The sequence below is a fragment of the Cataglyphis hispanica genome, chromosome 4 (genome assembly GCF_021464435.1).
Source record: "Cataglyphis hispanica isolate Lineage 1 chromosome 4, ULB_Chis1_1.0, whole genome shotgun sequence".
Classification (NCBI taxonomy): domain Eukaryota; kingdom Metazoa; phylum Arthropoda; class Insecta; order Hymenoptera; family Formicidae; genus Cataglyphis; species Cataglyphis hispanica.
This window is the reverse complement of record NC_065957.1, coordinates 8,456,213-8,476,564: the sequence shown is the minus strand read 5'-3', so window position 1 is coordinate 8,476,564 and position 20,352 is coordinate 8,456,213. Positions and strand designations below refer to the sequence as shown.

General features: G+C 37.5%; 2 protein-coding genes across 3 annotated transcripts in view; both read right to left on the bottom strand.

Moving 5' to 3' along the window:
* Positions 1–1,638: 1,638 nt before the first annotated feature.
* On the bottom strand, positions 1,639–11,665 carry LOC126848979 (homeobox protein abdominal-B-like). Of its 2 annotated transcripts, none has more exons than XM_050590403.1 (2): positions 9,041–11,665; positions 1,639–3,764 (listed from the first exon to the last, which is right to left on the bottom strand). In XM_050590403.1, exons 1-2 carry the CDS (start codon positions 10,086–10,088, stop codon positions 3,304–3,306), a joined length of 1,509 nt encoding a protein of 502 aa, XP_050446360.1. In that variant the 5' UTR covers positions 10,089–11,665; the 3' UTR covers positions 1,639–3,303. The 2 variants fall into 2 exon arrangements, with proteins under 2 accessions (XP_050446360.1, XP_050446359.1); XM_050590402.1 differs by having other exon boundaries at positions 1,639–3,803; positions 9,041–11,662.
* Positions 11,666–14,237: 2,572 nt separating this feature from the next.
* LOC126849014 (uncharacterized) overlaps positions 14,238–20,352 on the bottom strand; it is a 71,977-nt gene continuing 65,862 nt past the window's right edge. Inside the window, exons 4-5 of the mRNA XM_050590470.1 lie at positions 14,471–14,563; positions 14,238–14,282 (exon numbers count right to left, since the gene is read on the bottom strand). Of these exons, the coding sequence (XP_050446427.1) occupies positions 14,238–14,282; positions 14,471–14,563 (138 nt within the window). The remainder of the gene's footprint in view (positions 14,283–14,470; positions 14,564–20,352) is intronic.

Genomic DNA, 20,352 nt, shown 5'->3' with positions numbered 1-20,352 from the left:
TAATAATAAAATATAATAATAATCTTAAGAATATTTTAATAGATATAATAAACATCATCAGTGGTATATTTAATAACTAATTACAATCAACTTGCAGCAAAGCATGGACGGTACGGTAAACGCAACACGACCGCTTCCGTCCAGTCAAAATTTCCCATTTAGTCATTTTGATTAAGAAATCATTTATTTCGTTATCATTTATATTGTATTATATTATCGTCATTACATAATTATAACTGTTACAGTACCGTGGCAGAACTATACACAGTTGTCCGAAACTCAGTCTCTCACGAATTCACTCTATCATCTTCGTTTCATTTTCGCGCTCTGTCTGCCACGCTTCTTCTCGCGCTCAGCTACAAGTTTATTTACTTTTATCGGCTATCTCGAATTCGTCCGAGAATTTCCGACTCACGATTATCCTGTTTTTGTTTCTTCTTCGCTCCCGATCTTCATCTATCGTTCGTCTCGCACTCGTTCTATCCTTATCAATCTGCTCTCATTGCCACTCTCACACACTCTCACTCGCACACACTACACACACACACACTACACACACACATACACACACACACACACACACACACACACACACACACACACACACACACCCCCGCATACACACAACATAACATATACATACACAAAATACGCGTATATAATATATTGTAGCCATTCACATAGACTTAATAACCCTTGGTAATTTAGATAATGTTGCACCTTAGAGAATAGAGATCCATTGGATAATTATTTTTTTCATTAAACATCTGATTAAATTACCTACTTACTCGCTGATGTTTTGTTTAAAATTGTATTCCGGCCGCGCTTAGGACTTCGTTTATACGAGATCGGTTTTTCTCATTTCTTTCTGTTCTCGTCGTGAAAGACATGAGCACGGATTTTAAACAAAAAAAAAAAAATGTAAAACGACCGGAAGATATCCGTCGGCTGATATAATCATTGGATTTCCAGGAATCAATACTCACGATATTTCCTGGACGCCACAAACACATATATACATACATGTATATATAATAAATTTAAATCAAGTTAAAGAATTATGTATATATGAACATACATATACACACGCATGTATATGTATGTACATATACATTTTTCATTTATAATATTTTTTATGAATTTTGATTTTCTTGTTACTTTTCAAATCTATAAAATATAGATACGATAAATAAGACTGATTAATCTCTTCCGTAGTTTTATTATTAATAACATATAATAACTGCAAATGCGGATTTTTTTAGAGTAGATGCAACGTCCAGTTTTTATCAACAAATATTTGGAATATCCAATGGCATAATTAAAAATATTATTTAAAAGCGTAATTTTATATGAAAAACTTTGCAGATCGATTTTTTAGCAACTAAATCAAAAGTGTCTTATGTTTCACCGATAGATATTATTGCCAATAAAAATAATACAAAATTACGCTATCGCCAACAAGTTGTAAAGTTATTCAAAGCGTTAAGTACCACAACCTTTAATTCTTTTCACGGCAAGATTTTTGCCCGCGCGGGCATGAAAATACTGAGCGTACATGCGATCTTGACCCTGCATAATACCATGGTTTTTATGAAGATCCCAAACTCAGCCTAGAACGGTACAATCACGACCACTCACTACAGAGTTTGACTACTAAGTATATTTTCAACATAAGTCGTTTTTCTTCAATACAAGAATTATAGATACTAATTTGCGATTCTTGTGGTAGATGATTATTACGACACATTGTGGACATAATTATCTAACTTTTGGGATACGCTCGTGCTCTACACTGATTTCGAAACTTACTATATTCTTTACTTTGTCAGACAAACTAAATAGGGAAAGAAGACATTTAATCCGCAAAATATTGTATGACCTTTTTCCTCGATTGAAAAATTAATAAATTATAAATAATATGCATCCCCCAATGTAAACTACACTGCAAATTTGTTTAGACCAAGTGTAGAATTTATCCACAAAACGTTTAAGTTAAATATTGAAAAACTATTATTTATTAAGAACAGATATTTACTAACGATGAGTCTACTTTCAAAATTTTTATGCTAATTTCAAGAAAATGATATAAATAAATTAATATAAAAGCGCAAATGACATTGTGGAAAATCTTTCTTTAATATATTAGCTTTTTAATATTAGTTGTATATAGATATACTTGATAAAAGATTTGTAGATCTTTAATGCGGTTGTAACCCATATCAAAGTGAAAAATTAATTTAAAAAACGATGCACATACATTTACGCGAGATCAGTGAGTCCACTTACCCCTAAAAGCGACCCATCCATTTTACAACCTGCAATTCTCGATGGACCATCCAGCCCTAACTGCAAAATCAATGGTGTCTGATTGGATCGGTCCCGGATGTAACTGCAACGATACGTTACAATGTGCGACTCGGACCCGATAATGCAAGACGAGGTAAATACTCGGGGGAAGAGTGGGGACCTTGGAGAGGGAAAGGAATCCTTAGAGCGGTGGGAGGAGTAGGGATATACTAAGTGACATTAATTACCTCTTTACTTTGTGTATATATGTATATATAACTGGAGAAAATACTACCGAATTACGAATTGGACAGATTGCTTGGTGTCGTTCGATGACGCGTATTACTCGTAGAATAACGGCATCCGACACCGATACTCGAAAAGAGTCTTCGGGCCGCTTGAAATAGCGGCATCTTTTCTATACAATAGCGAAAAGTCTTCGCTTGTTGAATAATAATAATAATAATAATAATTAATAATAATTAATAATAATTAATAATTAATAATATATAATATACTACGCGCGAGCTTTATCTTTCCTTAATGGAGGCAGTCTTTGAACGGCTGCTCGACAGAGTCCATGAGGATTTTTCATCGTTCCTGTGGACATGGATATTAATCAACCGTTTCGTAGGATCGCCTCGGTGACATCGCCAAAGCGTCACGAACGGGTCTTTCTCTGGAGCGTCCGGTACCAATTCAGGCGGCCAAGCCGTGAGGCGTCTGATGTAGAAGCGCGGGATACTGTTGAGCCACGTGCGTCAGCTGATGATGGTGACCGCCGGTGTGTGCGTGCGCGTGTGTGTGTGGATGGACTACGGCCGTAGCAGGCGTAACGTTGCCCGACGACGACACGTGAATCGGCGGCAGCGGCGTCTGCGGCTGCGGCGCGTGGAGGCTATGGCTGCTGTGACCTGCTACCAGGCTGCTATGGCTGCCCCCGTGGCTGCCACTGCTGCTGGACGAGGTGTGGCTATGATGATGGTGCCCGAAGACGACCCCAGAGAAGGCCACGGGTCACTGATGATGCTTCGTGGAGCCGTTCGCGTGATGCGCCTGCGCGACCACGTGGTGGCTCGAAGGTGGTGCGTGCGCGGTGCTCGGATGGTGGTGACTGCCGGTCGCCGCGTGGTGGTTCGCGTTGTTGGCGCTGCTGCTGTTGTTGTTGTTGTTATTGTTATTCTGCTGCTGGGATTGCCGTTGACTGTTCTTCTTGTTTTTCATTCGGCGATTTTGAAACCAGATCTTCACTTGGCGCTCGGTGAGATTCAGATTACGCGCGAGCTCCCATCGCTTCTGCTTCGACACGTAAGCGTTGAAGAGGAACTCCTTCTCCAGCTCGAGAGTTTGAAATTTGGAATAAGGCTTGCGTTTCTTCCGCACCGTCACCTGGCCCGTCCACTCTAGGGGATTAGAGCTGCCGCATCCAACGCCCATCCCGGCTACGCCAACCCCGACGCCCACACCCGCAAGCGAACCTGCGGGAAACAAGGAAGATGGGGAGGAACCCCACATCACTTAACACAATTAGTTTGCCGATGATAAAACAACCTAGCTGCTAGCTAGTAATATTTGGCTGATACTCCGTTCAATAAAAATTATATCATAAGAAGCAAATGTTACTCAATCCTATTCCGCTTCTGTCTTTACGAAATTTATTATAGTAAATAATAATTATAGTAAATAATAATAGTATATACTAAATAATTAAAAAACTAAATCTCGATATATAAATTCAAGATACACAGACATTAATAAATTTATTAATTTGTACACTAGTTTTTCATTTACTCGTCGGCATATCCAAGCAAATTTTCAATAATGAAAGCGGTTGTACCGGTACTTTTTTCCTCATTATTACCGCCAGTCATTACTGCGGAGCGAATCAGCGGCAGAAATGAGCGCAGATATATCGGTTCGTTAATTAGTGTATCGGCGCGTATCTGATACCGTTACTCCTTTTTTATCAGTAAGCGTTTTATAATCGTTCGCTACAAATAACTCCGTTGTATGATTTGCATAAGTCAATAAAAACAAATTGTGCATTTATATTTATTATGAAAAATTATCACCTCGTATATGCGAACAGATTGAGTCAGAGAAATTATTAAAATGATAAAGAAATATTCACCACTGATTTCATAAAGTTCTTCACTTTCGAGAAAGGAAAAATAAAACGGCCAACATTTAATTGCCTTCGTATAATTATATTAAATATCTTCAAATCACCGCTAACTATAATGAAGGAATGCAGCATCTTTCAATTAACTTTTTTTAATTAGTATGACAAATTATTGAAGGTATTCTTCCATAAACAAAATTTATTGACAAAATTAATGTCTCGATTTTTTTACCCGCCAAACAAATTTCGGCAAAATAATGTTCATTTACTTATACATTAATTTCTTTTTGAAAATGAAAAAAATATTTCTCCATAAATATCTGCTAATATTAAGTAAAAATCCTCTTGTTTATATTTAATGACAAATTTTTTTTTTATTAAATAAAAAAAAATTCGTCGTCTTTTTAAAATTCATCTTTTTTTAATATATTTAATAAAATTTTACTTTCTATAATAAATGTTATTATAAATTCTGCGCTCGTCATAATATTCGACATTAAATTATTGTTTCTGCAATTTATAAAGTAAATTTTGAAAAATGTAACATTTTAATTCTCAATCTTTTGATTCTAATTTTCTCTCGTATTGGGGCGCATAATTGACTGAATCCGCGCCTGGAACAGCTCTCTCCGAATGTCAAAGCATGCATTTCAGCTACGCATGTGTGTACGCAACATTAGTCGTGTATACATATACGTGTTTGTGCGTGCATGTGTGTGTGTGTGTGTGTGTGTGTGTGTGTGTGTGTGTATGCACACACAAGGGTTGCCTTGCAGCCGTTCCCCGGCACAGTGGTATGATATAATTGGACCGGTTCTACTAACCACACGAAAAACATGAAGTCGGCGAGCGAACCGTTGTTAGGTTCCTTCTCGGCTGGTTGGTGGTTTTTAACAGGGCATACTCTATGCCCCGTTGCAGACCGAAGAATGTGGAGCGACGCGAATACATTTGTTAAAGCGGAATATACAACGGGACGGTGCGCAAGGTGCATACCCGCGCCAGTGGACGGAACGATTACGAAAGCCCGCGACTCATCTCCCGCGGTCTATCTTTAACCCAGCCGCGAACTGGATAAGCCCTCTTTGGTGTACGCAAATGCAACAAAATTGTTTCTATCCAGTCGGGTGTTTCGCGATATTGTATTTTTTTTTTATTTTATTTATTTTATTTTTTATTTTAAGTGCACTCGCAGTGGGGGAAAGAAAAGAGATGAAGAGATGATGTTCATCGAAAATATATATCGTTGCATTTTATAAATCGCACAAAAATATTAAATGTTTTTTTTTATCTTTACGTAAAATAAAAATACTCCTCCTCCTCCCCTTGCCAATAAATATTGTCTTGCCTTGTCACCTGCATATTCTATCAAACAATAAAAAGATTACAGCTGACATATCACGTGTTATACATGCATATATGTAACGTGTTCTATAGTTTTTGCAAAGGCTGATTCTATATTAAAATGCAATATATAACCGTAATATTAATTGATAATTAATAAATAAATAATTAATTTCATAATAAAAAAAAATTTGATTCGCCTAAAAGTATTGCAAATTACCCAAAGGGGATTGAACCGTATATTTTTAGCCTATCTAAGATTTGAACAAACGCATTGTACCGGATGTAGCATTATGTCTGATCCGTCGGAACATATGCTTGCGATGAGCTCCCATCCGCGCAACATTAAGTGTATCTCAGATGTCACGCAGGTATTTTTATATATTCCAGTTGCCACAAAATTTCTTATATTTATTCCTATATCATTAAAATTATTTTATTTTTCTCTTTTTGCTTAAAAAAAAATCTCTGTTTCCAGCTTAAGCAAATTAAAAAATAGAAAAAATATAAAAATAAAAACTTTTTATTTAATATGCAAATTAAATAATATCTCTAACACAAAAAAGCATACGGTTATCCGAAAAGCGAAAAGTTTCGCTCTTCGAGTTTTATTCCCCCCGATTCAATTATTGAACTTTCCTCCGTTTCATCCTGGAGCCTGTCTCTATTTTCCTTTCCCGTTCGATATATTCTCTCGTTGCCTTTTAGGCAACGAGAGAATCGATTATTTGTGTGACAAATATTTACTACAACACTAAATGTAAAAATATACAAATTATTTAATAAAGATCAGGAAATGTTGACAGATGTAAATTTTGACAAATAGAGAGAGCATGTATAATATATACATAGTTTTAAAAAATTCAATGTTAAAATGTTAATATAAATAAATATCTTATAATCCCCATAAAAAGTAATAAAAAATAATATATGCAGATTCAAAGCCATCCGAAGATCAGTCAGAATTTGTAATTTTTTTGAACGATATCTAAGGCTCTGATAGAAATAATCGAAGGATTTATAACCGGAATAGTCGAGAGAATAAAATATCGATTGGGAATAGTTCAATATCTTTTATATCTATCCATTTTCCTTTTTTACTTCATATAAGATGAAATATATATAAATTAAGAAAAAATAAAAGAAAAGAAAATTTTACCATTATATTAAACATATTGATGAGCATTATTACAAAATATTTTTGATCAATTGTGTAGTTCAATTTACTTAAATATTCTAGAAACAAAATTCCTAAGTTATTATTGTATTCCTAACATTTCATTTAGTAGCAAATGATTTTATTTCGCACAAAGGGAGAGAGAAGATAAGATAAAATCTTTTTTTAAATAAAAAAATAAAATTAGTACTCTCAAAATTTCTTATTTCTATAAGCGGATAAAATATTTGATTTTCGAAAAACCGGCGACTTGATAAAGCTATACTTTATGCTAAATATAAGTGTACATAATAACGACCGGTAGGCCTCAAAGGCCTAATTAAGCGACGAATACCGATCCGGGGGTATTAAATACGGACTAATAAATGCCCGGCGTTGCCGGTGATGCGCGGAGATAATATCTCAAGCGGGGATATCCCAGGTTGTGCGCGGGGACACCTGGAAAACGTTGTAATCCGGCCTCTCTCGGAGAGATTACCCGGACTAATATGGGATGTCACGGCACGATACAGTGCAAGCGGCGCACTCTCTGGTGTCGAGCGAACGGGTAAAGATAATGGAGCCGCCATCTATCGGGTGACGCTTAAACTATACGCAGTGCACGGCCGCATTTCTCTATTTCGTATATAAGTATAACGGTGGCGGGGCCACACGCTTGCGCACACACCCTACCCTCGTGCGCGTACGATTAAAACTTACTGGGTGATCACGCGAGTGTTATCTCGGTTATCAGAGCGCCGTCGATGGCGGTCGCACGAGCAACAAAGCGACGATAATCGCGACGACGAGCGTCATGCCAAGCGCATTCAGGCAGCCGATACGGTAACATTTCAGAAGGACAAGGCGAGCGAACACAACGTGGCGATCGATGAAAAATACTTCTTTTTATATGCCTGCTATGAAATTCAAATATTTCCACGCGTATGGAAAGCTCATTACAATTCCGTCATCATATAATTATGCTGAATGTAATTTACAACCTCTAGTATATTACATATATTGTACGTGTTATACAGGAAATACATAAATTAATGCAATAAAAACTCTATCTTTGAATTTTCTCGCCAGATAATAAAATAGTAATATTAATGCTGCATTTAAAAAAAAATCTATGCATATACAATTATGTACATATATGAATATTTTTTTAATGAAGAATGTACATTAAGTAGCGGCATTTTTAAGATATCATTTCCCTTAAAGAAACGTTTGTGAAAAAAAAATTATTACAGAAATTTGAATGGAGAGATAGTTGCGACAATACAAGCGCGCGAACAGCCGTTAGCCGGAAAGACTGAACGCCTGCACGGGTCATGGAACGGATCAGCTGATCGGAGGCGCGCGCCAGAGTTTACGAGTTACGGCCGCCAATAAACCCAGGCCGCCGTCGTTCGTTGTTGCTCATGCGACGTTTCATGGGTTGCAGGGTCCCGAGAAAAGGACAGAGGAAAGGAGGAAGAGGAGAGAGAGCACAAAAGGGAACGATGTGAATGAACGATAACTGCGGTCGAATAAGTTCGTCAGGATCGTGGTGAAATACTCGAAAGGTCATAATAATAGTAAGTATCATGTGCAATTAATATAAATTAATGGCTATCTTTTTATCACGTGTGATACATCGTTTTTTCGAAAGGACTACGTTCAATCTGTCGCTATACGTTAAGGTGACAACTTAATTATAAATTTCATATCACAGGTTCATTAATTTCGAATGATCTCTCAGAATCTGACGGCCGATGAACATTATATCGATTTATGATACTTGTGAATACAGAAAACTAGCCGAGGTTTACGACCTCTTACCGTTGTATATAAGGAGAGTATAGATGATAGTTTTACATTAATTACAAACGGCAAATTATATATTTCTAACGACTCAATCTCTCTTCGGTTTTTTATTAATAATTCAACAATATAAATAAAGATATATCAGCGATGATAATCTTGCGCAATATAAATGTTATTATTCAACGAGTTATATGTTACGATGTTACGTTTCAGCTTTATAATATATGTATAAATTTGTAAAAAGATTTGAATCTCTGCGAGACCCCTTGCCGTAAGAAAAGGATAAAAACAAGGAGTTATCACGAGACGGAGTAGATGCTTACCTGGAGGTGGGTAGGGACTCGAAGTAACAGGTTCAGGCGCTCCATAGTTTCTCAGACCACCGTATCCATCGTGGGGAAAGGCACCTTCCGCGGCGACCATAGCGGCAGCGACCCTACCACGGTCGTCAGCCGCGGATGGCGCTAGATACGGTACCCCCGCCTGCGAGTGAGGATGATGATGTCCAGCCGTGTCCACTGGATGATGATGCCTCGCCGTCGTGTAGGGCGCGTAATTGCACCAGCTCTGAGAGAAGCTTTGATGGCAGGAGGAGACGGCTGGATCGGCGGCGCCGGAGGCAGACCCACCACCGCCGGTCGACGACGTCGTTGTTGCCGCGCCGGCCGAGTTGTAGGACTTGTAATCCGAGGTAGAACCGGCGGTGCCGGCCGATCCGGCAGTGGCGGGCGACCAGAAGCTAAGAGTGGCCCCGGCCTTCCGGTTGTCCCTGGAAGAACCGGAAGTCGAGGTAGGATCGGCCGCCAGATTGTAATACGTGGGGGGATTGTTACCCCCGTAGGCCTGATGATGGTTCAACGATTCGCCGCCGCCCGTCGTGGACGAGTAGTGGGAGTCTTGAGGATGGTGCGGGCTATAACTCCAGCCGCCTTGAGAACCCGCCGAGGACGAATGTGAGTGCCGTATCACGCCCGCCGCTCCCGCACCACCCGGAGCGCCCGACTCTACGCAGGCAACCTCACCGTAAGTGGAACCACCGCCCCCCGGTGTCGCCGTTAATCTCTTGGCGGGTATATGAAGCGGTCCGGCCGCGCTGTTGCTCGCTACCGAGGAAGCGCTCGGCGAGGTTGAACTGGCGCTCGCTGTGGGCGCCGGTGGCGCTGTCGTTGCCGATGATGCCGGTGCACCAGGTGAAGTTGGCGTTGTCGCTTGTTGATGGGAGCCTGGTGTCGTGGTTGTCTGCTGTTGAATCGATACGAGGGTCGAGGCTGTCGGTGGAACTGGCGGCGGGCTGTCCTCGTAGAGGGAACCGTTCATCATGGCCCACCAGGTCACCCCGGTGGAATTCCCCGCTCCGGTTGCTGTTCCCATCGGTGTAACGGAGCCAGGGTGACCCACGCCGGAGCCACATAACGGCGCGGCGTGAACATTATCGTACAGCGTCGCCGTCGAGCAAGCCACGTGATCGGCGATGGTGCAGATGATGACGATTTATTGCCGGTGTTACAACAATATTTATGCCGATGTCGGAGTCAATCGGCACGTAGGACGACGGTCTCGTGACCGCCGTTCAGCGATAATCACGACGATAATCCGCGCGATGCACAAGTTTAGACCGATCAACGTTCACCCGAAAATCGCAAGGTCATCGTAAGAGGAGTAACAACGTTGCCGTATATAAATTAATAATTTTTCCAATGTTCAAAACACACCGTAACACAGCATACAGACCGCGGACAGGTTTAATAAAAACGCGATAGAACGTGCGTCAACACCGAGGATATTCACCGCGTAGCGACAAATTGAGCGCTCATCGTGACCGAGCCGGTCGTGTTGGTCCGTGAATTCACGGAGTAAATAAAGGAAGCGCGTGCACACACAAGAAGGTAGTGGAGGCGCGAGGAGCAGGAGGTGGGGATAGGGATAAATCGTGCGCGTAGTCCTCAACGAGGGGTTGACGGCGGGGGAGAGGGTGTGTAGCGCCGCAGCAGACAGGTGGAGGGAGGAACGCGGGACGGAGAAGCGAGGAGGCAGCGCGAAGGACAGATGGGAGCGCGATCAAGTGCGTGGCAAATCCGCCGACAAAAAGATCCACACGCGGCAATGACGACCACGATGAAGACGAAGACGACGTTGACGACAGCGAATGGGATGATCGATGGGATGACAGGCGAGCCACGTGCGATGTAGATCGATTAGCACAGATCGTGTAGATGATGATAATGTCCAATCCAGCGATGATGTCAGAGACGAGCATATAACAAAAACAAAATGACACAACGCGATTTAGAAAGGATGCATCATTCCAGTCAGAAAAGTTCGGAGCTTGTTATTAAAGTTAAGGCAACGTTAGAACCAGCGTACACGGTTCTTAAAAAAAAGATCAGCACCAGACACTTGGCAATCGTCGATCTCTGAGCGAGCTAACTCACTGCACGACTGAATGCATTACGATCGTCCCGCGACCGATTACACACAAGCCGCACGTCATTCCGTCTCTATCACCTAAGATCGTCATCATCCTCATCGCGAAACGTCCCGCCTGCTCGCGATCGGCACACGTCGTTATCTATCTAATCACGGTAACTCACAAATGTAACGACGCAAATCCGAACATTTGAAGCTAAGAGAGTAATAAAGAGTCTAAGGAGAGAGAGCGTATCTCTGATCGGACCGGGATCTTTTTATCTCCCCTCGTCTTCAGGTAGCAGTTAGTCAGGTAGAACCACCCCCTCGTGTAACAAGCTTAATACAGCGAAGGATTTTCAGCAGGTAGCAACGCCTCCGGTCCCGAGGATCGTGCGCCGATACACACACGCACGACGCTCACACACATGGAATAAACCCCCTTTCTTCTCGCTGGCCTCGCTGAGCCGAACTGAGCGTCAACTGAGAGCTCTGCCCGCGGCTTCGCCGTCGAGCGGGCCAAAAGCGACACGAGCGCGATCTCTCGGATCGTTTGGTGTGCGAGGTCCGGACGAACTCGTTGTCTCCCACTCTCCTCGAGCGATCGCTTCTCTCTCGCGCGCGTTCCACCACGTTCCCCACTCCCTTTCGTGCGCGCTCTAATCTGCTTTTCCTTCCTTCTCCTCGCCGTCGCGAGCTACGGCGAGCGCAAACATATCAACTATCTTACGGGAGAGGCTGCCTTTTTTCCTGCCTTTCCAGAAATATTGCGCGAACCGCCGAATGTCAATACGCCGCTTTATCCCGAACGCGATCAATTCGCAATCAACGGGGGAAAAAAACGGAATGATTATGAATCTCGAGTAAATGACAGATTAATAACAATTGTTTCTATTTACTTAACGAAAGTATACATTTGTACATAATTCTATTGACAGAGGTGACTTCTATTTTATTAATAAATTTAAATTTTATAATATCGAATTAAATTTTTTTTCCGTTTTTTAAAATAAATTTAAAAAATAATTATGTAATAATTTTTTTATTTCTATGCGATAACATGCAATTTGTCAAACTGATTAGAAATTAATGCATTTCAAATTTCTCTCTCCTCCCCACGAAATGTCACGTGGCTGGTGAAATGCTCTCATGGATCACGCTTGCTAGCAACCGGACTCATCTTTAATAGTGTGTATGTGCATGTACATGCAGCGCGCGAGCAATACGTCATGGCAGTATTGCAGTCTCTAAATCTCGGTACTTTTATGGGCAGTAAAGTAAAACGGTCTGACAACAACTCCGGTAGCACACACGCTTTCCATCTGTCTGTCCATCAGTGTCTTGTGCCACCTGATCGTGTTTTTTTCACGAAAGATTCACGTCTTAATGATCATTAGTAATCAATATTAATAATAAAAAATACAAAAATCCTCAATTAAAAAAAAAGATTCCGTTCTAATGTCAAATTAAGAAACATTTTAATAATAATAATTTTATAGAGATTAAATAAAAATCTTATGAATTGCTTATAATTATTAAGCTTATAATTATATTAATAAAAGTTCAATACATAAGTATAACGAGCAAGAGAGAAAAGAAATGTATGTATACTATCGTTTTAAACTAAAAGCTAAAGAATATTGTGAAACATACGAGAGTATAATTACAAGCATAAAATCCAAGAAAGATTGAATTAAGAAAGATTAAAAAAAATATTATTGCAATAATTTATCAATTATTTATCGTATATTACTAGAAATATATTTGTTTATATTTTATTTGTTACATTCAAAAAAGTTAAAAAAACTAGAAAAAAAAATTCTTAATATAGTTCAAATTTTTAATTAATATTTATTTTATTTTTAATATATGATAGAAAAATCAAATTTGCAAGATTGATTTTTAAAATTTGTTAGAAATCAGATTTCTCTCCTAAAATTAAAATTTTATGGGTTATCCCAAGATTGCACGGTTTGCGCTTTCTGTTTTGTTTTTTTCGCTTCTGGCACTGTACAAATCTTGTGCTACTCTGACAGAGTTCTGCTTTAAATAATATTATTTTGACGCCGATAAAAAATATACTGAGAATTTCACACATTTAAATCTAATCTATGAGAGAAATAAAAATTCAAAAAAAGAATCTTTTCTATCAGTTGGTTGTGTGACAGAATAATGAGTTACTTATTTTTTAATTTTACGCTTAAGATATAGTCAAACGAATTGCCTATTTTCTTATAATAAAATTTTTATATTATAAATAATATCTAGACATACATGATATTTATACAGTCTCTTTCTCTTTGTCTCTTTTTTTCAGAAAATGCATTTAATGAATGTTGAGCAATTTATGACGCCTATGTATATTCGATTATATGATTAACGAGAGCCGATAAAAACGAGGTCGATTGGTCTGTCATCGACGAGCCAGACAATGTGCAGTGAGACGATTTCGAGAGCGATTGCGTCGGCGTACACGTGTACTAAGTAGGAAACACAACTCGCGCTTGAATACGAGTGTAATAAATCGCGCGGGAGGCGCGAGCCACCCGACGTTTGTTGTACAAGCGACGCGATCATGAATGGACTTTATAGCAGCCCGTCCATTTATAGGTAGTATGCGCGGTTTAGTAGCTATGGGCTTAGTACGAGACGCGATTGTATACACAATCCTCTGTTTACTACAAGCACCTAGCTAGAAAATGGATAGGTTTACCGTCAAATTTTCATTTCAGCTTTCGAAGCTAATCATTCACCGCATTAATATGAATTAATCTACAGATGCATTGATATGGGAAAAATTCTCTTTCTTTCCTTTGCCTTCCAATATACATATATTTATATAAATTCAGTTTTCAACGTCGCTGTCATATCGATCGATTGCCAAATATCATATGTACGTGAATAATATTCTTCAAGTATTTACTATTTTTTTGGTTGGTATTATTTTCAAAAAAATACACAAAAAAGAAGATTATTTATTAAAATTATTTAACAAATCAAAAATAATACTTTAGGAACTTCTATCATATAAAGAGATTATAATGTATTTCTATTTTTTTTTTTTTTTTTAATAATAAACAAAAAATTGTTGTATATGATAATTAATTATGCAACTCACCTTGTATACCGGGCAGTGTTCCGGGGAACACGCGGGAAAGCCTAGAAATAAAAATAGATTATGATTATAAGGGAGATTTCACATTTACATTATTTAAAACTATTTTTATATGGAAAAAAAAATATACATATAATAAAAAATCAGAATATGTATGAGATTTATTTAATTAAATACTCTTTCTACAAAATTATGAATAAATTACAACTTTGATAAGTTAAACGATGCTAACCTGCTGCTCAGCTCGAACGGGTGAAACGTCTTCTCCACGGCGCCGTACACTTTGAGGCCTTTTATTTACAGGTCCAAGAGGAAAAACGTCAGCCTGCAAAAAGCAAGACGGAAGTGCAAATTAAATGGTCTGTTCACTGATAACTGCCCTTCATAACGGACCGTATCGCCGTGAGTTTTAATACGGCTTTTAGTAGCCTCCATCACGGCAGGTATAAAGTTCTCTACCTTGTACAACCGTTAATGCGTCGCCACGCTCCATAACGAAACTTTACTTAGCCTTACTGTTCCTACACTAGGAAATTTAGCTTTACTATCAAACCTCTTATTATCCATCTTATATGTATATCGAAATAAATAAAATGCATTCAGAAAAAAAAAAAAGAATAACGATATTTTAGAAACGTTATTTAATTATCCAGGATTCAACAGTTATTCGGAAAATTTAATTAGGATATCATTCCATCTACAATAGAAAATTTATCAATGCGATTTTTCCATCTCATTTATAGAATGCTTATACGTTATATTTAAACGAATATACGAGTATAACGAAAAATAATAAATATTGCAAGGAGATTGAAACTGTTTGTGCGAGAAAAAAGGCATGCTGCCGAAGCGGTTAAATTAATCGCGATTCTCTCCTCGAGATAGAAAATAAATTCAATCGAAGGTGCACCTATGAATTTCGATTTACTACGACGGGCGTGAATAGCAGAGCCCGTGAAAATAGAAAATGTAGAAATGCTCTCTGGAGAAATCTGCGGAGTAAAATCTCTGAGAGTGAATTCATACGGAAATCTCAAACGCGGAAACTTGAGATGCGGATATCTGCGAAACTACCATCCCCCTAAAAATTAATAGTAATTAATAGTAAATTCAATAAATTTGAGAAATTTCTCTCTCTCATTTTTCCTTAAAGAAAAAACTTCTTTAAGATTGCGAATATAACTTGTATTTGCGTGTTTTATTTTTTTTTTTTGGTGTCAATATAAATAATAATTATTTTCATTTTAAGTTTAATTTCTTTTTTTATTCATCTCAAAATTTTATTATGCACTCAATATTAATATTATCAATTACATTATCAATTACACATATATTGATATCTCGAAATGAAACCGTTTAAAAATATATTTATATAGATAAATATCTTAACTATATAATAAAGACTGTTTAGCCTTTCTCTAAATGTCACAAAGGGTCGAAAAAGTTCCGTTTTCTCGGTCGGGGGAGAAATGGTGTCGGCGAAACGTGGGTAGGACGTGCTACGGAGGATATTACTTTTAAGGTTGAACAATAAGGGGATGGAGGAAGGTCGGAGAACGCGTTTGGCAAACTCGGCTTGTGCAAACTGGAGGAGATTGGTCGAGGGCGCACAACAATTGGACACGAGAAAGCTCTTGGTGTTCCCTACCATTTCTTTCGTTACCCCAAGGGGGGTGACGTTATACCAGGATGCTCATACACTCGCAAACTCACACGCATGGTCTACTCGCGCGAAATATTCAGGAGAACCGGCCCATTTGTCACTCAATGCTATCCGACCCCTTTCAAGCGTACGCACTTGTGTAATCAAATAAAAAGTCATATGTTTCTCAACCATTACGCGCCATTTTGAGCGTAACTTCAAGCAAATTACTTGTGTATATCTGATCTTAACGTCTTTAGTTTAATGATTTAATATACATTTATGTATTTTATTAAGTATTTAATAAGTGAACATAAAATATATTCCTCTCATTGATAGTATTATATTGAGAAAAGTGAAAATAGCAAATAAAAATTATAAAGTGATAGAAAAAAAAAAAAACCTGCGATTTTTAATCTTGACTTAGGGGATATAAAAACGTATTATCATAACCATAAGACTTTAACACACATTTTTGATAACACCGTCTCTGTAATGGATCGATATATTTATCACGTCGTTATTCTAAAAAGGGAAGCAATTTATATGGAGCCAAAAGCTTTTCAATAAAGACCGAGTGGTAAATTGCAAATAAAACAAAAATTTTGACAATACTCCGATAGATATATAAATATAAAATAGCAATTATAAAATTAATATTTAATAAGATAAATAAAAGATAAAATATTACTTCTAGAAATATTATTTCTAGATCAAATTAATTTTTAACTACGCTCCCTACGAATATCTGTCATTATTCTTATCATAACACAAACTCTATTTTATGGTGAACAATTATTTTTAATAAGGTTCTACATAAAAGAAAAAAAAAATAATTAAAAAGTTGATATGTTTTTCCACTACTTTATAATTACATGACAAACACGGTGATATACACTGTCTGGATGTCTTTCCATAATTTTCATTATCTCTAACACCTTGTTGTTTATCTCCTTCCATTTCCAGTCTGTAGTTGAAATGAGGTTTCGTTGTTTCGTAGCATTGAACATTTAAGTTAGTCGCGTGTATGTTAAGCATTCGTAATTTTAAGTCTAATTTGAAAGTATTACCGATAATTGATTATTCAAACGTTGATAATTAAACAACCTTTGAATAATCAATAGTTACCATCCGTTTCCTATGACTCATGTGTTTTCGTCCAGTGGACAAAATTCAAATATTTGCTGTCTGATTTAATACTGTCAAACAACAAGATCAAGGTAAATACTTTCTTTACGGCTTCCTTTACGTAACCGGAGGAAGGCCTATTGAAATTATGTGGCATAAAAATCACTCAGGTCACGGATAAATGCATGACAATAACTAAATTCCTCCGTTAATGATGCTCTAAAATTAAAACCGAACAAAATAAAATTCCCATAAAAAAGAAGAAATTGCGCACCACTTACAGTTCTTGACTCTTAATTAATCTTTCGTTATTGAATGTTTTCTATCATCTCATATTTTGATTTTAAAAATATTATTCGAGATAGAAAATGTTTTATCAAAAAATTTAGTTGCAGTCTACATGCCATGCATATATAATTTGGCGATCACTTTATATTTTAAACAAGATATTTTCTATATTAATCCCGGACAATTCCTAACTCTCATTACGTCGACAGGCAGCAGCCCTAAGCATAATACGGTAAGAGATTTAATTTCTCTCCGCGACTGATGATTAAAAAAAATTCAACCCTTCTACAATGAAGAAGTATCAATTCCCACTCAGCCGGCGAAATTGAAATATAGTATTTAGGATAGCGAATCCACGAGGGTCTGAATATCAGCTAGGAAACATGCCAAAATAATCAAACATGTAAAATAACAATAGCCTGTATATTTGCACTCTATAATTTTACCTATCAATAAATGTATAATTAATATACATATTCACACACGCGATAAAAATTTATTATTGTAATACAATTTTGTGCATTATACATTATTCAATATATATCTAATAAATAAATATTAATTACAATTATATAAATTATAATTATATATTACCGATTGAGACATATAATCTCTCTCTATATCTCTTCAAATATTAGGTTTAAATATTCTACATATCTATGAAGCAAAAATGCCTAATGTCATAAAAATATTTATCATAATATATCGCCAATCAAACTCTCATCTTGTCTTAAATTTTCCTCCGTACTTATCAATTTTTTCAGCAATCTAGACGCGAAAACTAGTAAGAATATTGTGTTATTATCATCCTGTGTATTATACACCACGTCAAACATTTTACGACTTCAAAGTGGAAAGATCTAATTAAAGTATGCGAGCATCCGCGAATGAGAATGAAGATGAAAATACATTCGGTATGCAAAGTAGCTCGTAGAAGTCGCGGAGTGCACGCGGGATAGGAGAGTGAAATAACGCCGTCTCTCTCATAACCGCGTGACGTGACGCGTGCCAGTTTCAGCGGGGCGTCGAGACGCCTTTCGGCACTTCAGTGCTGTCGGCACCGGGACGCCCTTCCCTCCTTTCAGAGGCAGATGCTATGGTCGGACGACCAATCCTGGTCGTCCGGATTCGAGAAGCGCTTCCAATATGGCAGTGGTCTAGCGGGACGAAGAACTAGCAGTTACTAGCATATACTATGTCTGATGAAAGCGACAAGTGAATCCTCGTGCCGCTTCTTGGTGACAGATATTTTCCCTTCCGTGCTAGTTTATAATCAATTAATTAATCCCAATTCGCACGAGTCATGTTGATACGGCAACATGTAAGCCATCTCACGTAAGATGTCGATATAAATTTCTCTTGTCAAAATCACACATCTAAGCAAAAATTTTTTAATTTATCTTGCAATGTTTTTTCTCTTAAATTAATTAACTGTATCATATAACGTTGCAGACGCAACGAATCCTATGTATGACATAGAATTTCAAAAGTTTCATACAGTTAAAAATTATATTTTATGCATAAATATAATATAACATAATTATTCATAATTTTTCATGTTCTTAACAGATGTGTACGGTTATATTCGACACTGATTTTCAAACCGTAGTGCATCTTGTAATAAAGCAATTCCAAGTCCGGCCGTGTTGCTTTCTTTTTTTCTTTCTTTCTTTTTTTTTTTTGCTACCTAGAACTAGCCGCTGGTTTGTATTTCGCGTCACATTCACGTCTTGCAATACAAAGCTACAGCTGGAGCAAAGTATAAGCGCGGGATATTCCATTTGAGTAAGGACATAGGAGGAGTAAGGGATGCGGAGAACAACACTCGGGGAGGAGAAGCCTAAGAGGGTTTGAAAACTGGGAAAGTGATGGTGAGTTTGAGCGCGTTGTCTACGTGAGTGTATGGCGACTCGGTATTGAGTTAAGAATGGCTAGACCATTTCGTGTTCCTGGGGTTGCGTCGTCATGGGAACCATCCTCATCAGGCAAAGTCTCTCAGGATCTTTCTTCATTCTTCCCGTCCCTGTCGCCCTTCCATCGTCCCCTCTATAATTTGCATGTTTTGCATCGCCTTACCTGGGGAACGCGCGTGCAACTATTGTCGATCCACAACTGGCATTCAAAAAATATCAATATGTTATGATAAAATTTTAAATTATATTGTGTTTTATATTATATATCTACTAATTAATCTGTAATTCTTGGTTGATTGAATATTATTTCTAAATTTATCTCTCTCATACATTTTTTCTATTATTTCTATTATTATCGTCTATTATATTTTATTATTTCTAAATGCCTTATCATATACTAAGAATTCTGATAACGTATATCTTATATAACTTCTTTACGATATTATTATTATACGGGATGATAACTAGTGCAAGAAGAAGAAGAAAAAAAAAAAAAAAAAAAAACATTGAATATAATCAATCTTGATGCCCGGAGTAATAAGGTAAGTGCAACGATATATTATAACGATATATATGTCGCACGACATTTTCCTCAGCTAAGTACTCGGGGAGATTGGAGCCGCATAGAAGCGAAGCTATAGATAGAAAGCTATCTGGCAACCACGCCTCGCGCGATATCCAGATGCCGAGACATTAGTCTTATCCCTATGATTTTACCCTGTGCTCGATTCCTTATCTCGGGTCATTTTCATATATCACAGATACAGTGATATTCACGATTTAAGATATTAATTCTATGCACATTCCATATATGTATATACAGATACTAAGGAGACTCTGCAAAAATGTAAGCTCGCGGATTTTATTTGCTGTAAAGAATCCCAGAAATCCTTTGCTAGTTCGAGATAACGAATCGTTATTTTAAAGATTAATATGGAGCTCAGTTCTAACTTTATAATTTATAATTAATAATTTTCACCGAACAAAGTATTTAGTACATCGTGTAAAATATTATATTAAAAATATATTATATTAAAAATAATATAATATAGCGGAAAGATTTCCCATAGGTTACAATTTGCTTTTTGATCAATACACTTAAGAGAAATTGAAGATTCTTTAAATCTATTTAAATTCTATTTA

Coding starts and splice junctions, on each gene's coding strand:
- LOC126848979 (XM_050590402.1), bottom strand. CDS start 10,088: ATGGGAACAGCAACCGGAGCGGGGAATTCCACCGGGGTGACCTGGTGG. Junction 3,804..9,040: donor GAGTCCCTACCCACCTCCAG/GTAAGCATCTAC, acceptor AATTGTGTTAAG/TGATGTGGGGTTCCTCCCCA.